This window comes from Rhipicephalus microplus, chromosome 4, assembly GCF_043290135.1.
Source record: "Rhipicephalus microplus isolate Deutch F79 chromosome 4, USDA_Rmic, whole genome shotgun sequence".
In the NCBI taxonomy this organism is placed as follows: Eukaryota; Metazoa; Arthropoda; class Arachnida; order Ixodida; family Ixodidae; genus Rhipicephalus; species Rhipicephalus microplus.
The window spans coordinates 26,418,465-26,436,264 of NC_134703.1; the positions used below are offsets into that span (position 1 = coordinate 26,418,465).

Here is a 17,800-nt window from a genome sequence, read left to right on the forward strand (position 1 = left end):
GAACGTGGCTTATGCCAGAAATTTTTAGCGCACTATGTCGGTCCATTCGTTATCGTAAATCGCCTGAGTGACTTGACCTACGTGGTGACACGCTTGACGTCATCTGGTCCTCGGTCAAGTCAAACACAGTTGGCGCATGTAGCTCGTCTCAAGCAGTTCCATCCCACACTACGCCAATGATTCGGCTCGCCCAGTGGGCTTCGTCTGTGAACCGGGGAATGATACGGTATGAGCCGGGCCATGTTTTGGGGACAAAGGTGGAGGAAGAGGAAGTTACTTGGTTCGGCCTATGTTTGCCATCATCTCCGATCGTCGCCTGATCTCTCCTGTAAATAAACATAGTTAAACTCAATCTAACCGTAACAATATGAATATGTTTTAATATATTGCAGCAATTCAATAATGCACTCTGAGCCCAAGCCCAAACTGATAAGGCACCAGAAGATATATTCCCGCAGGCTCAGCAATCACAACTTACGGTAATGCAACAGACTATATATATATATATATATATATATATACATATATATATATATATATATATATATATATATATATATATATATATATATATATATATATATATCGCAACTGATGTATATATAATCGCAACTGATGATCTGCTGTGCCGTTATTATGAAGTTACGTGTAGGAGCACGTGTGTATCAATTTATAGGGATTGAAGAAACAACTGCCCAGTATTTGAAAATTATTCGATATTCAAGTAGAATCAATTAGCCTGTGACACTGTTTGTATTTGGATAAGATTCGTTTTCATCGATTGCCATTTACACACGCCTCGTCTCAACACAAGGAATTCCCTCCATCCAATAAAAAGGGGTATTCGGTGTATTGTCCCTTCACGCATAGATGAGCGCATTGGTCCACGCCTGGGTGGCATTATCTTTAAATGAGCATTTGTAGTTGGATTCTCTGTGGCAAAAGTCGGTCGTTAACAAAAATACAGGTGGCTACCGTGCATACCGCAAATGCAAAGTGACTTTGACAGTCCATTGCGACGTCCTGTGCTGTGGGTTAGAGCGCTAGCTAGTCATGGGGGCAAAATGCTTGCATAAATGTCTGAAAGTGCCGGCAAGAGAAGGTGAACTGCTTAAGATTACCCAGAGAGCATGCAGCACTTCTCGTAGTTCAACGTTGATTTGGAAAGTTGAGTCTGTAGATTTCTGATAGAAGTTTGATTAGTGGTTAAAGTGACTCGGCCCAAGAAGTACGGTTGTAACAATTTGCTGAAACTTTCCTTACACTACAAATAACTATTTATAAAACACAATTGTTTGGACCATTTGTATAGTTATAATTTATTACATACGTGCTGAGCTGCCCCTGAATGTGCAATGCAATCTGTTACTTTTATATAGATTTCTTGTGGATAATTTTCACATAAGCATTTCATAAATGGTTATGCGGTAAAACATGATGACTTCAGTGAATTATTTTCTTGTCTTGTTTGTAAGCTGAATTCATTCAGAAATAACCATCTCCTAAATATGACCCATGGCTCTGTTAAGAAGCGAGTGATTTGTAAAATCAGAAGCGTAAACTTTCCTAAAAGCACAAATGTCTTATTTAATTATTAGTCAACTAGCATATCACGCAGCCCTTAGAGGGAACTTCATGCACTTAACTATGATATGCACTTAATATGCACTTAACTATGAATAATATTGCATTGTACTTACGGTTCTTGAAGGGTTGACATAGGGCGCACTATCTGATGTTAATGTTACAGCCAACTATATTGTCAGAAACTGATTTGATATGTCAATAATTTTAATAAAGCGAGAGGCGACAGGTGAACACACAATTTAATAGGACGCTGCGTTTACAAGTACTGCGTTGGAACGATGTTTAAAGTATGTGTTTTAAAGGCCAACAGTTAATGAAATGAGTTAACACTTCCGAAAGAGCAACACTAGCCTCGTGGCTAGAATTGTGCACGTGCGTTTTCATGTTTGTTTCGTGTTTTTGCGTTAATTAAGTTTCCTGATGTCCATGCTAGTTAGCTGCTTGAATTCGAAGTAGTATACATTGGCTTTATCTAATAAATATAGTTATGTGATATGAAGCGTCTACGTTCGCCAAAAATGCATGAAACTTGGCAAACTGCGTATAACAGTCGTGTGTAGACGTCGGAACCTCTCTATGCTCAAGAAATAACTAGATGTGACGCAGTGCTTACACAAGTTCAATGTGTGTGACGCGCAGAGACTAATACATGCTCTATATAACTAATATGTAATATAAAGACAAACATATAACCGAGAAAAAAAAACTGAAAATGGGTCGCTTCGAAGGAGTTTCATTTTTAGATGCCCAAAATTTCAACATGCTTTTGCATAAACGATTACAACAATGCAAAACCAGTACTAACAGGATTCACAAATAACAGCAACACAAATAAAAACGCGCGTTTTTTGTGCAAAGTGCATGCGTGAGAAAACAACAACAACAGAAAACACTTATGTCAAACTCTGCATGGTTAGTACGTGTCTGCACAATGTCATTTCGTAACATTTGACGCATGTCCATAGGGCACAATGCATTTGTCTTAATAGCACCACCAGCTTGCTACGGAACTACTATGGCAACTACACGACACAAATATGGCTACTACATGACACAGAATAAACACAGTCCAACCTAATTTGATCGATTGTCACAAAGATAGATAATCTGTAACGTGCTTCTCGACAGACGCCAGAAACCTTCACTACAGCACACCCCGGAAGGCAGTTTCTGAGGCAATTGAGGTCGCCCTCCAATGCTCCATGTAATCCGCGCATTACACGGCGAATGAACAGGCTAGCCAAAGTTCTTTTGAATTCACTCGCACTGCGTCCCAGCGCAGTGCTCGCTTGTTGTTAGCTTGTTTGACTGCGGAAGATGACGACGTCGGTTACGTTAAGCTGCGTCAAGTGCCCCTCCATCTTGGGAAGGGGACAGCAGAAGCGTTTCAGAAGCACACAGGACGAGAGCCGCCTCTACGGCCCCTTTCGCAAGATGTTGGGCCAACGAATCCGGCAACTATTTAGTTTCCGTTTTCTGCGTAATTACTTGGTAAGAGCTGCCACGCGACGTGAAGTTGCCGTGTATTCCGCAAAGATCGCGCTCAGGTTTTGTATTACACGGTAGTGCAACGTACTCGGCGTAATAAGAAACGGGAAACGCTCCTGTTCTGTACATACTTTTTCCTCATACCCTTTGAAAACGCGGAATCTAATTTCCAGTACGCGCACGAGTTTTTGAGGTCCTGTTAGGTAAGTTCGTGCTTAAGCTTTCACTGAATGCCTTAAAGATCACGGGAAAAGATATTTTTAACCATCAAATATGTCGCAACATGAATGACGTTCACCAATCACCGGGTTGAGATTGCCAACTGAACATATTGTATATAGATTCCGTGTTTACAGAAAGAATGTCAATTTATAATTCGAATGTATAAGCAAGCATTAGTGTTTAATGCTGCTTAGTACGTTAAAGAAGAATATTTACGTTACTAAATGTGCTTTAAAACATAAAAGGAGGGGGACTGATTGCCCAAAACAACGTTGTGCGCCTCAATGGGCACATCTTCACATAATTGTCGCGTCGTATTTTTATACGTTGCCATGATATCACAGCAAAAGCCCCAGCCCCGGTAATAAGAGCGTACCTAATGCTTGACATATCATGTTGGAAGCACGTCGCGGAAAAATGGAACACGATAACACTGCATTGGTAACAATAAAATTTCACAAATTACATTACACATATCGCTTTCAACAGCAAAGCAACAACAACTAATAAGGCGACGAATACAAGTCTCTTTTCAAGAGAAAACAGAACTACATTGCACATGATGCACTGCATCATATGGGAAACAGGAAATGTCATAACATTCAACAGGACATAGAAGACATCTATAGGAGTAACAGTAGCTAAATGGCTAAACTTGTCGACCCGCTGCATTAATTTGATCTCACTGTATGTACATGACAAATATGTAAATATCTGTACATTGTTGTAAATATTTTTATACGCTATCTGACAGGTACACAACGTATATGAAATTCGGAGTGGCATAAGAATGGAGATGTTATGCGGATGTGATTGTGCACATGTAATTAGGACAACTCCAGTCGAAACCCACTCGTCAGCTATCACAAACGTGCAATGGTATTTGCTATGATGTTCAGTAATGCACTGTATAAGGCCGAACGTTAGACATCTTCACTGATAAGGATGCACCTTGCCCCAAAATTCACATGCAGCTTGAAGCAACCGCTTCTTGACCACGTTTCCCTCCCGTCGGAGGTCCAGGTACTGCTCTTCGTCATTGAATTTCGGCCATGTGGTGCCATCGAGGACTTTCGGAACCCTAGAAAATAGGAAAAAAATATACACAATGCAAAAGGTTAGTTCTGTAGTCAGTAAAGTTTACAAGGTAGCGTCATTTACGCCCTCAAATGTGAATGTACCTGCACCAATGAGTGTTATTTCCCGAACTGACGTCTGAAGCCGGACGGTCGGTGACCTTACTGTCAGAAAGCTTATCTTCGTTAAGTCACGGAGACGATCGGCACCCGAGCTTCGCTTATCTGGCCAGGTACTCTCCCACCGTCTTAAATCGTATCGGACTGTAGCCAGTGGTGGCTGCATTTTCGATGGAGGTGAAAATGCTGTAGGTCCGTGTGCTCAGATTTGGGTGCATGCACATTAAAGATACCAAGTGGTTGGAATTTTCGGAGTCCCCCACTATTGTGCCTCTCATAATTTTATAATGGTTTTGAGACGTTATACCCCACATATCAATCAATAAATCATCAATCGGACTGTAGTAAACTTCTTTTTTTTATGAACTAAAATATCCGGTGCGCTATTTTTGCCATTGCTCAACTGAATTGCCAACGAATAGTGCTGAAAGTTAGTTACCGATGCTATTTGTGGAAGCTAGATATCAATTTTGAGGACATCCCCGAAGATTTTAGCCTGGCTTTTCGTTTGGCTTCCTACTCCACGTATTTGGTGATGACTATGGTATAGGCGTTAAAAACATATAGTCACAAATAATACGTAGAGTCACAGACACGATAAAATGAAATGTGGGATGTGTAATAAGACCAACCCGCTTACCTAATGACGGATTGAGAGAGAATTCTAGCCTCATAGCTAAGAGAGATAACACGCATCGTTGTGTACGGTGCTTTGCACTAGTACTGATTATCGTAAAAAAGTACGAAACAAGCTTTTAGAGAGTTTTCGTAAGCCTCCTACAAAAAAAAAAGCGTCTTTTTGTGTCAGTGACACACCTATATAATTTTAAGGTGAAGGTATTAGACAGAGATCCGTCTGACTGGATAAATATTTATACGAATAAAGAAAACTATATGGTTGCTTTTAGTATATAGTTTTTAAAGTTAATATAAAAACTAAAAACTGGCCCCACCGTGATATTCTAGTGGCTATAGGTACTCGGCTGCTGACCCGCAAGTTGCAGGATTGAATGCAGGCTATGGCGGTGGCAATTTCGATGGAGGCAAAAATATTGTAGGCCCGTGTGCTCTGATTTGCGTGCACGTAAAAAAAAAAAAAAAACCTCAGGTGTTCGAAATTTCCGGAACCTTCCACTACGGCGTGTCGCATAATCGTATGGTGGTCTTGAACGTTAAACCTCACATATCAATCAATCAAAAATTAAAATCTGGCCTCATATTACGGGACCGATTCAGCCCCTTTTTCGGTTTGATACGATTGTACTGTTCGAGAAATACGCACTCATTGATGACGGGGCATCTTGACCACGTCGTTCACGTTGCACCTTGGCTCTTTAAGTATGTGCCGAAGGTGCTACTATTTTTCCTGCGTTTCCAGTAATGTCAGTTCGCGCTTCACTTCCTTCTCTTTTCTATCCCCCTTTCCCGAAATGTGTTTTTTTGCGCCACAGTCAACAGTACCTACCCAAAGGAACATGCTTACAGAGCATTATTGCGACATATCATTGGGTATTGTTGATTTAATTCTGTTACGTGACTGCAGTGAACATAAGCCACAAGTGTTCACAATTAGTTTAACATATCGAAAATAGCCTGCCGTGTGGCAGCGTTGCGTTTATCACAAAGCCTAAATTAAATTTGCTGGCACCTTGCGAAGCGTTGTTCAACATACGTTAGGAATTTTGACGCTGGAGAGATGCGTAACGTATTAACGCTTGCGACCATTAGATTTGTACAATTTACCACTTTGACCGATTACCTGACCATTACCAAAGTAAATGAATGGCTTACCCTGTGTGACTGAAAGTGGACAGTATGTGTATGAAGTTTTCTGTCGCCTTGATGTCATCTTTGGTGGCATTCTTAGCCAGTTTGAGGCCAGAGCCAAGGCTAAAAAATATGTCGTCTCCATGCGTTGGTCGTGTCCAGTCAGGCCAGTCGACGAAGGAAGCTTGTTGCGACCACTGGTACATATAGACTGTCCTACCTGTGCCGAGGAACCTCTTCGCGAAGCCGATCGTCGGACAGCCGAATTGCATGTCTCCAATTAACGAAGACCCAATGTAGACGGACTCTCTACCTTGGGTCGCATTCACACCGCTGTAGTAATACTTGATTATAGGGTCGGGGTCTACCTCCATGGTCGAGGTGATAAGAGCTTTGATAAGGAATATCATCTCTCCATTCATAACATCATCAATGGTGTTCATGTCACGAAGCTTGTTGAACAGGAAGTAAAGAAAAAGGTCGCCTTCTGATTCGCAAATTCCGGTCAAGAGTTCGTCAGCGTTCACTATTCCACGCTTCAGTGCGGCCGCAGGTGTTTCGGGCAGCATATCCTCTCCAAAAACGGGGAAGAACGAGTCCAAGCCACCAGCGTTGAAGCTCTCAGTGGCGTTCAATATGTCCATGAAAGGCTTCGACTTGAGGCACTTGAGGACAGTTTCAGCATCGTACTTGTCCTCGCCTCCATCGCAACCCAGAGTCCTGCTAAGCAGGTGAGATCGAAATAGTCCCTGGTCCAGGTCGCTCACCACAGCGGCAGTGAATGGACTTCCACTCTGCATTACGGCACGCTTGTAGAGACCCTTGCTCTTTGGTGATATGAGTTGCATTCCAACTGAAATGGAGCCGGCACTTTCGCCCATCAGCGTTACCCTGGACGGATCACCTCCGAATGAGCGGATGTTGTTCTTGACCCACTCGAGAGCTAGAAGCTGGTCGTAGAGGCCCATGTTTCCAGGAGCGTCTTCGAAGCCCATGTAGAGAAATCCGAAGGCGCCCAACCTATAACCGACCGTGACGGTTATGACATTGCCTCTCGCTGACAGCTCCGATGTGTCCATGGCTCCGATGGAGATGCCGCCATAAGAAAATCCACCACCTGGCAAATATACGATCACGGGAAGCAAGCTAGAGTTCCTCTTTGTAGGAACGAACACATTCAGGTACAGACAATCTTCGGACACGGGATCCGAGTCTTCGACGAGAAAGAAATTATTGATTCGGACGGGCATTTGAGGGCAGAGTGGTGGCTGCGAAGTGGCATTGTAAACGCCCTTCCACGGCTTTTTTGGCACTGGCTTTTTGAAGCGAAGATCTCCAACCGGGGGCTCCCCGAAGGGAACACCTAGGTACGCGCGCACCGACGATGTTGTTGTAGGAACATCTACGCCCCGCAGAGGACCATTAATGGTCTGAACGACGTCATCAGGCGACTCTTGAGCACCGCTGGCTGCCAAGAAGACTAGGACACAGCCCACGAGCAGCGTAGCGGTCATCATTCTGAAAACGAAACAAACAAAACATGATTGCATTAGAAATGGTCATGAGCATAAATAAATATAGAAACAACACAATGATACGCCAAACGGAAGCATCTCTACGCACACAAGACATTTCTGTCTATGATAGGAACGATCAAAGCAGTGAAAATGTCTGAGCAGAAAGCACACACACAAAAAATAACGGTATTGCCTATGTGCCTGTTTCTGTGCGTTTCACTCTCTCTGTTTGGTTCAAAGACGTCCAAAAATACAATATGCTACATAAGCTAGTGCAAGCAGAAGCACTCTTGAAAAGTACATGAACTGAAGGTCTTAATCATTTTTTTTAAAGTGCTGAATAGCAAGAAAGATAGAAGTGTCTTGCGAGGAAGTTGCACTTCCCGGTGATTTAAAGGACGAAATATACAAGCTACACAGTTACACTTACTGGTGCTTAACACGTATCTTTGTCGTGCCGCTGTTTGATGTCACTCTAGGCCAACAATTTTGAAGTTATCACACGTATCGTGCTCCAATTAGAACGCCGCCAGAATACGGACCTTGTATTAATGGTTGCAATTGATGATTGTTGATGACTAGCCTTGCACGACTAGCCTTGACGAAACACTAAAGCACGACGCCCTGCTAACACCTGACCATCTCTATAGAGTGTCCATCAGCGAGCTTCACAAATCTCTCTTGTATCTATAGATAATGGCACTGCGCCTTTAAAAATCACGCATATCATGGTGCTAACTTCGGGAGCTGAGGTTTTCATGCATTTGTATGGACGTAATTAACTGCAGTTAAAAAAAACTGAGGAACTTAACTGATTCTGTCAAACCAGCGTAATGATAGGTGGGCCCTCACGCAAGACACATTTTATAAACTCGTCGTCTCATGCTGTCGTCACAGCTGAGTGCATTGCATAATTTTGCATCCATAATGCGGGGGGTATCTAGGTCTCACAGCATAACGTCTATTTCGGATGAGGATCTATACAACTCACAGAGAGGGTGGTGTCGTGCGTTCGTAGTGAGAAGAGCTGCACGTTCTGCTAGATCACGACTTTGTCACGGGAGCGTCAGGTGGAAGAGGGGGTTGTAAGGGCCGTCTCGTATGCGTGGGACCGTCAGCGTGCTTAATTTAGCGCCATTGTTGTTACTGTGGGAAGGAGGAAGGAAGTGTAGGCGGAGTGGGCGCCGGCTTGTTTCCGGATGCAGTGAAGCACGCTGCCACACGGAGAATGCAAGCGAGCCTCAGCGGCATTTCAAAAATACATCGGACCTAAATCGGGCCCGTTCGGAGGGAGGCAACCTGGCCGGCCTAAAGGACAAAGCCGAAGCGGCCAAAACTTTTCCGCCTCATTCCCGCACGATTGCCATCGCACGGAACCCGACTTGTTGCCCACGTTGAAGTGGCGCTGCCGAAGCGATGCTCGTCGATGGCGCTGACTCAGAACAACAACCTTATTTCCGGGAGCTGAGAAAACCGCGCGACGACCAGATGTGCTGGGTAGTTGCTAGGATTTCAGTGACAGACAAATGTGGCACTCTGACTTGTGTGTTTTTTAGGGGCGAAGCTCCTTAGGGCGTGGGTCTGTCCTTCCTCCGTATGTATGTATGTATGTATGTATGTATGTATGTATGTATGTATGTATGTATGTATGTATGTATGTATGTATGTATGTATGTATGTATGTATGTATGTATGTATGTATGTATGTATGTATGTATGTATGTATGTATGTATGTGCGTACGTAGCCACCGGTGGCACATACCCGCTCTAGAGTGGGTATGTGCCCCAGGGGATGCGCGATGGGAGACGGCAGTACTTAAAGTTTTTACTAGATGGACGCACGGATGGACGCATGGACGGACAGACAGACAGACTAGCTGACGGACGAATGGATGGACGGACGCGCGAAGCGGATATGTGCCACAGGGGATGCGAGATTCGAGATGGCGGTACTTGGAGTGTTCACTAGATGGACGCACGCAGAGACGGAAGGACAGACAGACAGATAGACTAGAAGGCGGATGGACAGATGGATGGACGGACTCACGGACAGACGCATGGACAGATGGATGGACGTACGGATGGTCACGCGGACGGACGAAAGCAAGAACGAACGGACGGACGGAAGCACGGACGGGCTGACGGATGCTTCGCCCCACTAATCATCCTTCACTCCGTGGATATGCTGTGATTTTTTTTATTACCGACATAAGCTATAGATGTTCCCCACTTGAAACAATAAATTATTTTGAAAAAAAAAAGGCAATTGAGGAACCGTTGGCATGGAGAGGTAACTGGCAACTTATTTTCTTCTGTTGAGTACTAAAAAGTACAAGCTATATAAAAGTGTTACAATGTATATCAGCTAAACTTCAGCACCAGTGTTTATTCCTCTGATAAAGAATTAAGCTGAAATCCTCCGCTGAAACTTGACGAACGCAGAAGTGCAGGTTGACACAAAAGGCTTCTTTGTTGACTTTGGGCTGACGAGCTTACCACATTCTTGTATCGCTTGAACCTGAAACTCGGGGCGTTCTCGTACCGGAGGAAATAGGTACCTTTTTATGAAACTGAATGAAGATGTTTTATTATCCCGCTTTCACCGCAGCACGACATGAATTCCGAGTCACTTTGCGCTTGTAATTTTAAAGCAAACAACGATTATGATTCTGCAATAAATTGAGATGTACAAGGAGATTGACCCAGGGTGCCCGTTTACAAATGGAGGACGCGAGGTCGTCAGCATATAAAATAGTAGACCTTGCCATTTGCCCAGCATTCGTTGCCTTTTAACTGGCGCTTTAATTTGCTTTGAAGAAGAGGAAGGTCCAATCGCCTTCCTGCCATCGAAATACACATCACCTTTGCACATAGCTTACTTCATTAAAGATCCCGGCGATACTGCTTTTAAAGTTTGGGTGTTTATGAACTGCAGCCCACGTGCACGTGGAATAACGTAGTGCACTATCAGTTGAGCTCTAGTGCTACTAATTATTGCTTGTGTACACAGCTAGAAAAGGATGACGAAGGTCAGCGTCGTTTGGAGCCTACTAAGCGAAAGATGCGGCGACCCTATCGAGGACATGCATAAAGCCAGAACCGTATATGATTTGAATTGCGTACTTGATCAAAAAGATTTAATGGAAGGCTTCACTACAAATTTATAAAACGTTTATTGAAAGCAATCTGCATAGTATATTAGATTAGCGAATCGCAATGGAAGCTTGGTACAAAGCATGCAAACGAAAGTTTGAACGCTTTAAGAGCACCATGTCGCTTTCAAATTAGGTGTTCATAGCTTCTAGCAGTGAGTAATATTACTCGCTCACACCGAGGTCATTTGCGGTTATATCTCAATGGATGAAAAAATGCGATTGCATTTGAGGCGACTTCCGCCGTTATCAACAGCAGCACTATCAGTAAGCAAAGATAACTGGAATTTTCGCAGTTGCTTCGAGCTCGCCATTTTGAGCAATCAATTCTTTCATCACAGCTTCTCTTTCCGAAGCGCTCGATTCAAATTAAATGCCTTTGCGTTACTCGGTACTGAAAGATAAGCCTCTTCGAATAAAACGTGCCTACACGCAGTCAACGTGATATCTCTCAGGACCTTGATTATAAAACACCCAGCTGCAAGGTTCCTTTAGGCCCGCTTCAGTGCCCTTCTGCCCAATTAAAAGTGCCCATTTTATATCCACTTTGGTTGAATTCTTTGTTATTTTTTGTTGTTTTTTACTATGTGATTTCGAGATACATTCACTGGATGCTGGATTTAGCTGTGCAACACCAACCATCTAACGTACGCTATTCAATTCTTTGAGTGCCAGGTGCTTTAGGGGGCGTTATTATTCAAATATAATGAACTTTCTGGCCAGGAAGCCCAAAGGTTAGAAAGCCCGTAGAAAAGCGAACGACAAAAGGAAGACCCGTTCTGCAAATGCCGGAGTATGAACGGAAAGGATAAACGCGGAGTGTCGAAAAAGAAGAGTGCGGCTGCGTACGCCATGTATAAGCAAGGGTGTTAAGAGATTTACGACATTGTTCAGTTCAATTCGTACGCAAGTGAACCCCTTCTTTCTACGCCACATATTATTGAAAAAAAAGTCTCGCAAGGTCAATTCACACCAGAGCTGCTAGGCACCTTTATCTAGCCCTGGCTCGGCAAGCCCTTTACCGTCTAACCTGTTTATTTCGCACCCCTTATTACAACATACTAAACTATGCACGGCTATTTTTACTGTCGTCTAAAGCAATGCGCCGCAGCAATTGGGCACACCCTATAGTACTCACTACACTGGTCTACTAAAAAAAATCCAGGCCTGCGCGGAAAGCGCAACACACTCACAGCGAAAGTTGAAAGAGTGGTATTTCTAATTATTATAGCTATATCGGTATTTATAATTATTAAAACTATATCTGAGGGTTTACGTTCCTAAACCTAGACATGATTATGGGAGGCGCCTTAGTGGAGGGATTCGGACGTTTCGACCAGCTGGTGTTTTTTAACGTGCACTAATATCACACAGTACATGGGGTCTCTACCATTTAGTCTCCACCGAAATACGACCACCGCGACCAGGATCGAATCGGCCGCCTTCGAGCCAGCAGCCAAGCACCTCAGCGCCACTGCTCCACCGCGGCGGACAGTGGCATTTCTAGAACCCTCGGGGCCACTAGTACAAGTACGCTTGCAGGGTACCTTTTAATCCTATCCTTTTAATCTCTCCTTACCCCCTTCCCTTGTGAGCTGCTGTTGAGGTGTCGCACTCTGATGCAGACAGTTACGGGACTCACTTTTCTCTTCTTTTCCCTTTAAGAACCACATAAGAAGAAGAAGGTACCTGATTAATTGATTGATTGATATGCGGGGTTTAACGTCCCGAAACCACTATATGATTATGAGAGACGCCGTACTGGAGGGCTCCGGAAATTTAGACCACCTGGGGTTCTTTAACGTGCACCCAAATCTGAGTACACGGGCCTACAACATTTCCGCCTCCATCGGAAATGCAGCCACCACAGCCGGGATTCGAACCCGCGCCCTGCGGGTCAGCAGCCGAGTACCTTAGCCACTAGACCACCGCGGCGGGGCAAGAAGAAGGTATCTACTATACGCCATAAATAATAATTTCTGTCAAGTTGGAAAACACCCACCGCACTATTATCCGTCATTGTGAGTAGAAGCGAGGTGATCGCTACGCATTTGTATATCATTATGTGCAGGGGCCGACAAAGATGAAGAATTAATGCCGAACCTCTTTTTAATGGGTTAGGAGCATTCAACGACTTCTCGTTACGCAGTTACTACTGTGCGATGCCTAGTCGCGCAGTTCGCATTGTGTGAGGCCCAGTTGTTATTCTACTCTTCTAACCCACCATATTACATGTTAACGCGGTTTCTTCCCAACATAACACCGGTATAGTGTTTTTTGAGAAGGAGTTCGAGCCCCGACAAGGCTCTGTAGTAGAACACTTGGCTGCCTTTCAGACGGCTCAGGTTCGAACTCCATTCTATTTTTCATATTTATTCTTATTTCGTCTTACAGTGAAAGCTGTTATGAGATCATAACAAGGGTGCCGTAGTTGTCCCCCGCCACCGCCGGTGTTCGTATCTAATGTCGCACGAAATACAGAAACAAAATAAGAAAAAAGTATACAGAATGGAACGGGGTTCGGACTGGGTCCTTTTCGTGGGAGTTCGGTATTCTACCATAGAGTCATTCCAGCGCAATGATAATTTACGACGCAATGCGAACCTCGACAATAACAGCTCTGTTGTAATGAAGTGAAACCCATTGCGATCACTGGGTCTATGTTCCCTGCCATCGTCTGTTTCGCAAGCCTGCGCCTGCAGTAAGGTTGTTGTGTGGGTCATTTGGCACGTAACGCGTCGAGAATGAACCATTCAAAAGGGTGAAGGGCAGGGAAATGGCACACTGAACGACTGCCTTTTTGCGTGCCACTTTCTCCGGATGTAGTGAGCCACTTCTCTACTTCGTCATTTCGTCTTCTTGGCTGGTTCACCCAGCCGTGCCTATGAGGATCGTGTTACAGCATCCATTACCGCATAGGGTTGTTATAACATTGCCATTTTGCAACGCTTGCGTAGGGGCAAGCACAGGATCATGTTACAACATCCATTGCCGCATAGGGTTGTTAACACATTGCCATTTTGCAACGCTTGCGTAGGGGCAAGACAGTGGGCCGTTTTCAGAACATTGGGAACCAGTGACGCAATTTTCTAAGTTTACAAAAAAACAAATAAATAAAATGCTGTGATAGTATGTACACAAACTGGCGTGAATTAATTATTATGATAAACATAAATAAAAAAAGCCTTCTGAGGTTGCAGTCTCTATGAAACTAAGGTGATAAAATACAACAGCCATTACACTGTGTAGCCCTCAAGCGACTCAAAAGGGCTAGCAATAACTTCCTGTGAGCAGTAGCATAATCTTTGTCTCACTTTTCACTGGCGTCAATATGGTCGTGGCTGTGGCTATGCCTTGAAAACGCGCTTAAATCTGGAACCATTGCACTTGGGCGTGTCAGTGAGCGGCGTAGTAACATTTACCAAAACATCGCAGCAAAATGCATGTTGCGGACTACAAAGAAAAGCTTGAATGTTTGAGTTCTTGCCAAAGTAAGGGCAGAATACTGAAATTAAAAATGTTTGTCACGGATGGTGCATAAAAACTAACCTTTTTTCGCTCCACGTATGGGTGATAAATAGAAAAAAAATGACATCTAAAAGTAATTCTGAGCATCCCTGAGAGACATTTGTAATTTTCCGCTCCTGCACTAAAGATTATCCTTCTCTACGCAAGTAGAAAAATGAGGACTGAGAGCGAGGGACTGAGAAAGTGAGAGCAAAGGTGCCTTTCAAGCGTTGCGAGTTACTGCAACCGAAAACCAAATGTCAGGCTCCGAGATAAAGAGACCTTTCAGAAGACAAGTGCTCTCCGGAGGTGTATATCACCGAACTCCTTGCGAGATATGTTCTGTCGAATGGAAATGTCTTCGATCCACATGCTACTGGATTAAAAAAGGAAAAAAAAAATCATCGTAGGCAGCGCGTACCATTCCATAACTCATTCACAAATGAAATCAGAGGTTTATTCTCTTATTATCCACAAGATCACCTGTTTTCTCTAGTGACCGAATGGGTCGAGAACGTTAACTGAGTTGGCACAAGACTGGTAAAGTTAAACAAACACCCTACGATGGGAAGCCGTGAGAAAACTTTCAAGATTTTCATGACTGCATTTATTTAGCATTGTGCACTCTTTCGAGTTGTTTACAGCCTTATGTTACTTTACAACAAAGAAGCAGAATAGAAGTTCAGATCTTGATGTCCTTGCACAGGTAGCAATAAAACTACCCCCCCCCCCCCCACCCGAAAATTCAACTATATTCCACCACATGGCAGCTACATGGGAGCTAACTAACGTCATCACACAACATTTTTCTGGTTACACAAATGCCGATATTCTTGACTTCGACGTGGTATCTTTTTTGTTTTTCCGTCTAGCTCTGCATGCACAAAAAATTAAATATGCAGTCGAAGACATACAAGAAGAAAGCGACTCCACTGACGTGGTATTAGCTGGAGGCGTCTCTAGCCGCACAGGTGTCTTTGTTAGCCACGCCCTCTATTTGTTGCCGAACGAAGGCAATAAAAGAGTGCCATTGACACTTTCAATTTCTTGTGAATGAAAATTATGCGAAAGCGCAACTCGAAGATATTACGGCTGAAGTTGCTCGTTTCGCATATCATTGAACAGAAGCGATTAAGCGCATTATATATCTGACCAGCTGTTACCAGCACATAATGTGGGATTCACGTGGTTGCCCACATGGCAATGCCAAGATCGAATGTTGTGCTTGTCACGCGGTCTAATATGATGGATTGATTGATTTGTGGGGTTTAACGTCCCAAAACCACCATATCATTATGAGAGACGCCGTAGTGGAGGGCTCCGGAAATTTCGACCACCTGGGGTTCTTTAACGTGCACCCAAATCTGAGCACACGGGCTAATATGATGGACAGAATAAAGGTAACTGTCATAACTTACTATTTGGAAAACTAGAAATATCTGTTTCGCGATGCAATTCGCGCTGAAAAGTGAAAGGTGAACGAGTAGTTAGCAGTCAATTTAACTGGCATCTCCTAAACAAAATAGCTTGCATATGTTCAGTTTAGCTCATGTAACAATAACAATAACACTTGTTAACATTTGAAAACAGGAATTACTGACAATGTGTTACTTTATATCAATTTAACATTACTCCAATTTAACGCTATTGCCTGAATATAACTCATGCACCCTGTTAAAGAAAGAAAAAAAAGCTCACCTTCAGCACTTTCCAGTATGGCCCGTTCTTCGAGCAGTCGTGAAGTGAGCTCGAAGAAAGTGCCTTATTTTGTCCCTTCGAGGAAGTTACAATGTTTAAGATGTCTTCGATGCTCTTTGGGCCAGCTCAGTGCAGCATCTGTCTCAGAAGCGAGCGTCCGTGCGGACTTTTGTTGCACAAGGCGGCGCGCCGATTCTCGCAAAGAAAGAAAGAAAGAAAGAAAGAAAGAAAGAAAGAAAGAAAGAAAGAAAGAATGAAAGCGGAGGAAGTGGAGTCACTGGACGGGTCTACTAGCTTCAGCGACGCTCTGCGAGTCGCCGCTTCCGCCACCACCTTGGCAGGCGCGAGCCCTTCCCCCCTTTCGGTCCTAGCCGACATTTTACGATGGCGGGGCCGAAGAGAGGGAGGGAAGAACAGCAAAGCGTCTGGCCAGGCCTCGTCCAAGCCTTCCCTCCCCCCTACTGATGCACCCCTCGTTTCCCTTTCTCGGAAACATGAAATGTCCTCGACAGTCGAATGAACGGTATCGACGAGCTAACGCGATAAGGTAATAGGCTTGCCTTTCTCTCGGTTAATACTGCTCATGTTTTCTGGCGTAGCGCGCTTCTTCGGAATTCAATGTTCACCCCGGAAGGAACCAAGTCGCGGGAGACACCTGCAAGGAAATCAGGAAAAACAGGTACAATTTTATACACTCGGTGTGCTTTGCGTAAGAGAAAGATAGAGATAGAAAGAAAATAAAATATACGCAAATGTTCAGCGACGCTATTCGCTTCACGCTGTGCTGCAGACAGCACCCGTGGTGAAACAGCTGCAAAAACAAACGAATAAATGCACCCTTTCGTAGGTAAACGTCAATACAAAGGAGAGCAAACAAAGTCAAGGATAGAAAGTTGACATATGCACGTACTACATTGCCTGTGTATACCCTTCAAACTGCTTTCGCACAGTTCGCTTTCTGCAGTATTTAGAAATACTGGCAGGAGAGCAGGAAAGCTCACCACAAAAAGGAAAAAAAAAGAGACGAAAGAAAAGCTATTAACCGGCAGAAGCTAACAACAGTGCAAAGGCATGTACGTCTTTAAATATAGTTAAGTAATCTGCCACTGACGGTAAAGCGAAAAGTGCACAGTCATTGCACACTGCTATTTAAATCACATGGAGCTGAAACTTGGAGGTTAAAAAAATTAAGAAAACAACTAGAGAAAAAGTTGAAGATAAGCAGTGTTGAGGTGGGACGTAAAAATAATACGAGTAGCATTAAAAGATCGGAGAATGGCATAATGGGCCAGAGAACCTACAGGGGTTGCAAAATCTTTGTTGATATCAAGCAAAAAAAAAAAAAAACCGACTTTGGCTGGCCACGCAAAGAGTAAAACAAACATTCGCAATATATGGGCCTTAAGAGCGACAGAATGTTTACCAGAAGATGCTAAACACAGTCGATGAAAGCGAATAGTTGGATGAAGATTGATATGTGGGGTCCAACGTCCCAAAACCACCATTTGATTATGAGAGACGCCGTAGTGGAGGGCTCCGGAAATTTCGACCACCTGGGGTTCTTTAACGTGCACCCAAATCTGAGCACATGGGCCTACAACATTTCCGCCTCCAAATAGTTAGATGAAGAGAAGAAACGAAAAAAATGGCAGCATATCCACGGAG

The 17,800-nt window shown here is 43.8% G+C and overlaps 1 protein-coding gene across 1 annotated transcript; it reads right to left on the reverse strand.

Moving 5' to 3' along the window:
* Positions 1 to 1,773: 1,773 nt before the first annotated feature.
* On the reverse strand, positions 1,774 to 16,287 carry LOC119171769 (acetylcholinesterase). The gene is made up of 3 exons (XM_037422602.2): positions 16,136 to 16,287; positions 6,285 to 7,778; positions 1,774 to 4,378 (listed from the first exon to the last, which is right to left on the reverse strand). The coding sequence occupies exons 2-3, from the start codon at positions 7,775 to 7,777 to the stop codon at positions 4,231 to 4,233; spliced, it is 1,641 nt and encodes a 546-aa protein (XP_037278499.1). The 5' UTR covers position 7,778; positions 16,136 to 16,287; the 3' UTR covers positions 1,774 to 4,230.
* Positions 16,288 to 17,800: the final 1,513 nt, after the last annotated feature.

Coding starts and splice junctions, on each gene's coding strand:
- LOC119171769 (XM_037422602.2), bottom strand. CDS start 7,777: ATGATGACCGCTACGCTGCTCGTGGGCTGTGTCCTAGTCTTCTTGGCA. Junction 4,379..6,284: donor TCCACTTTCAGTCACACAGG/GTAAGCCATTCA, acceptor CCTATTTTCTAG/GGTTCCGAAAGTCCTCGATG.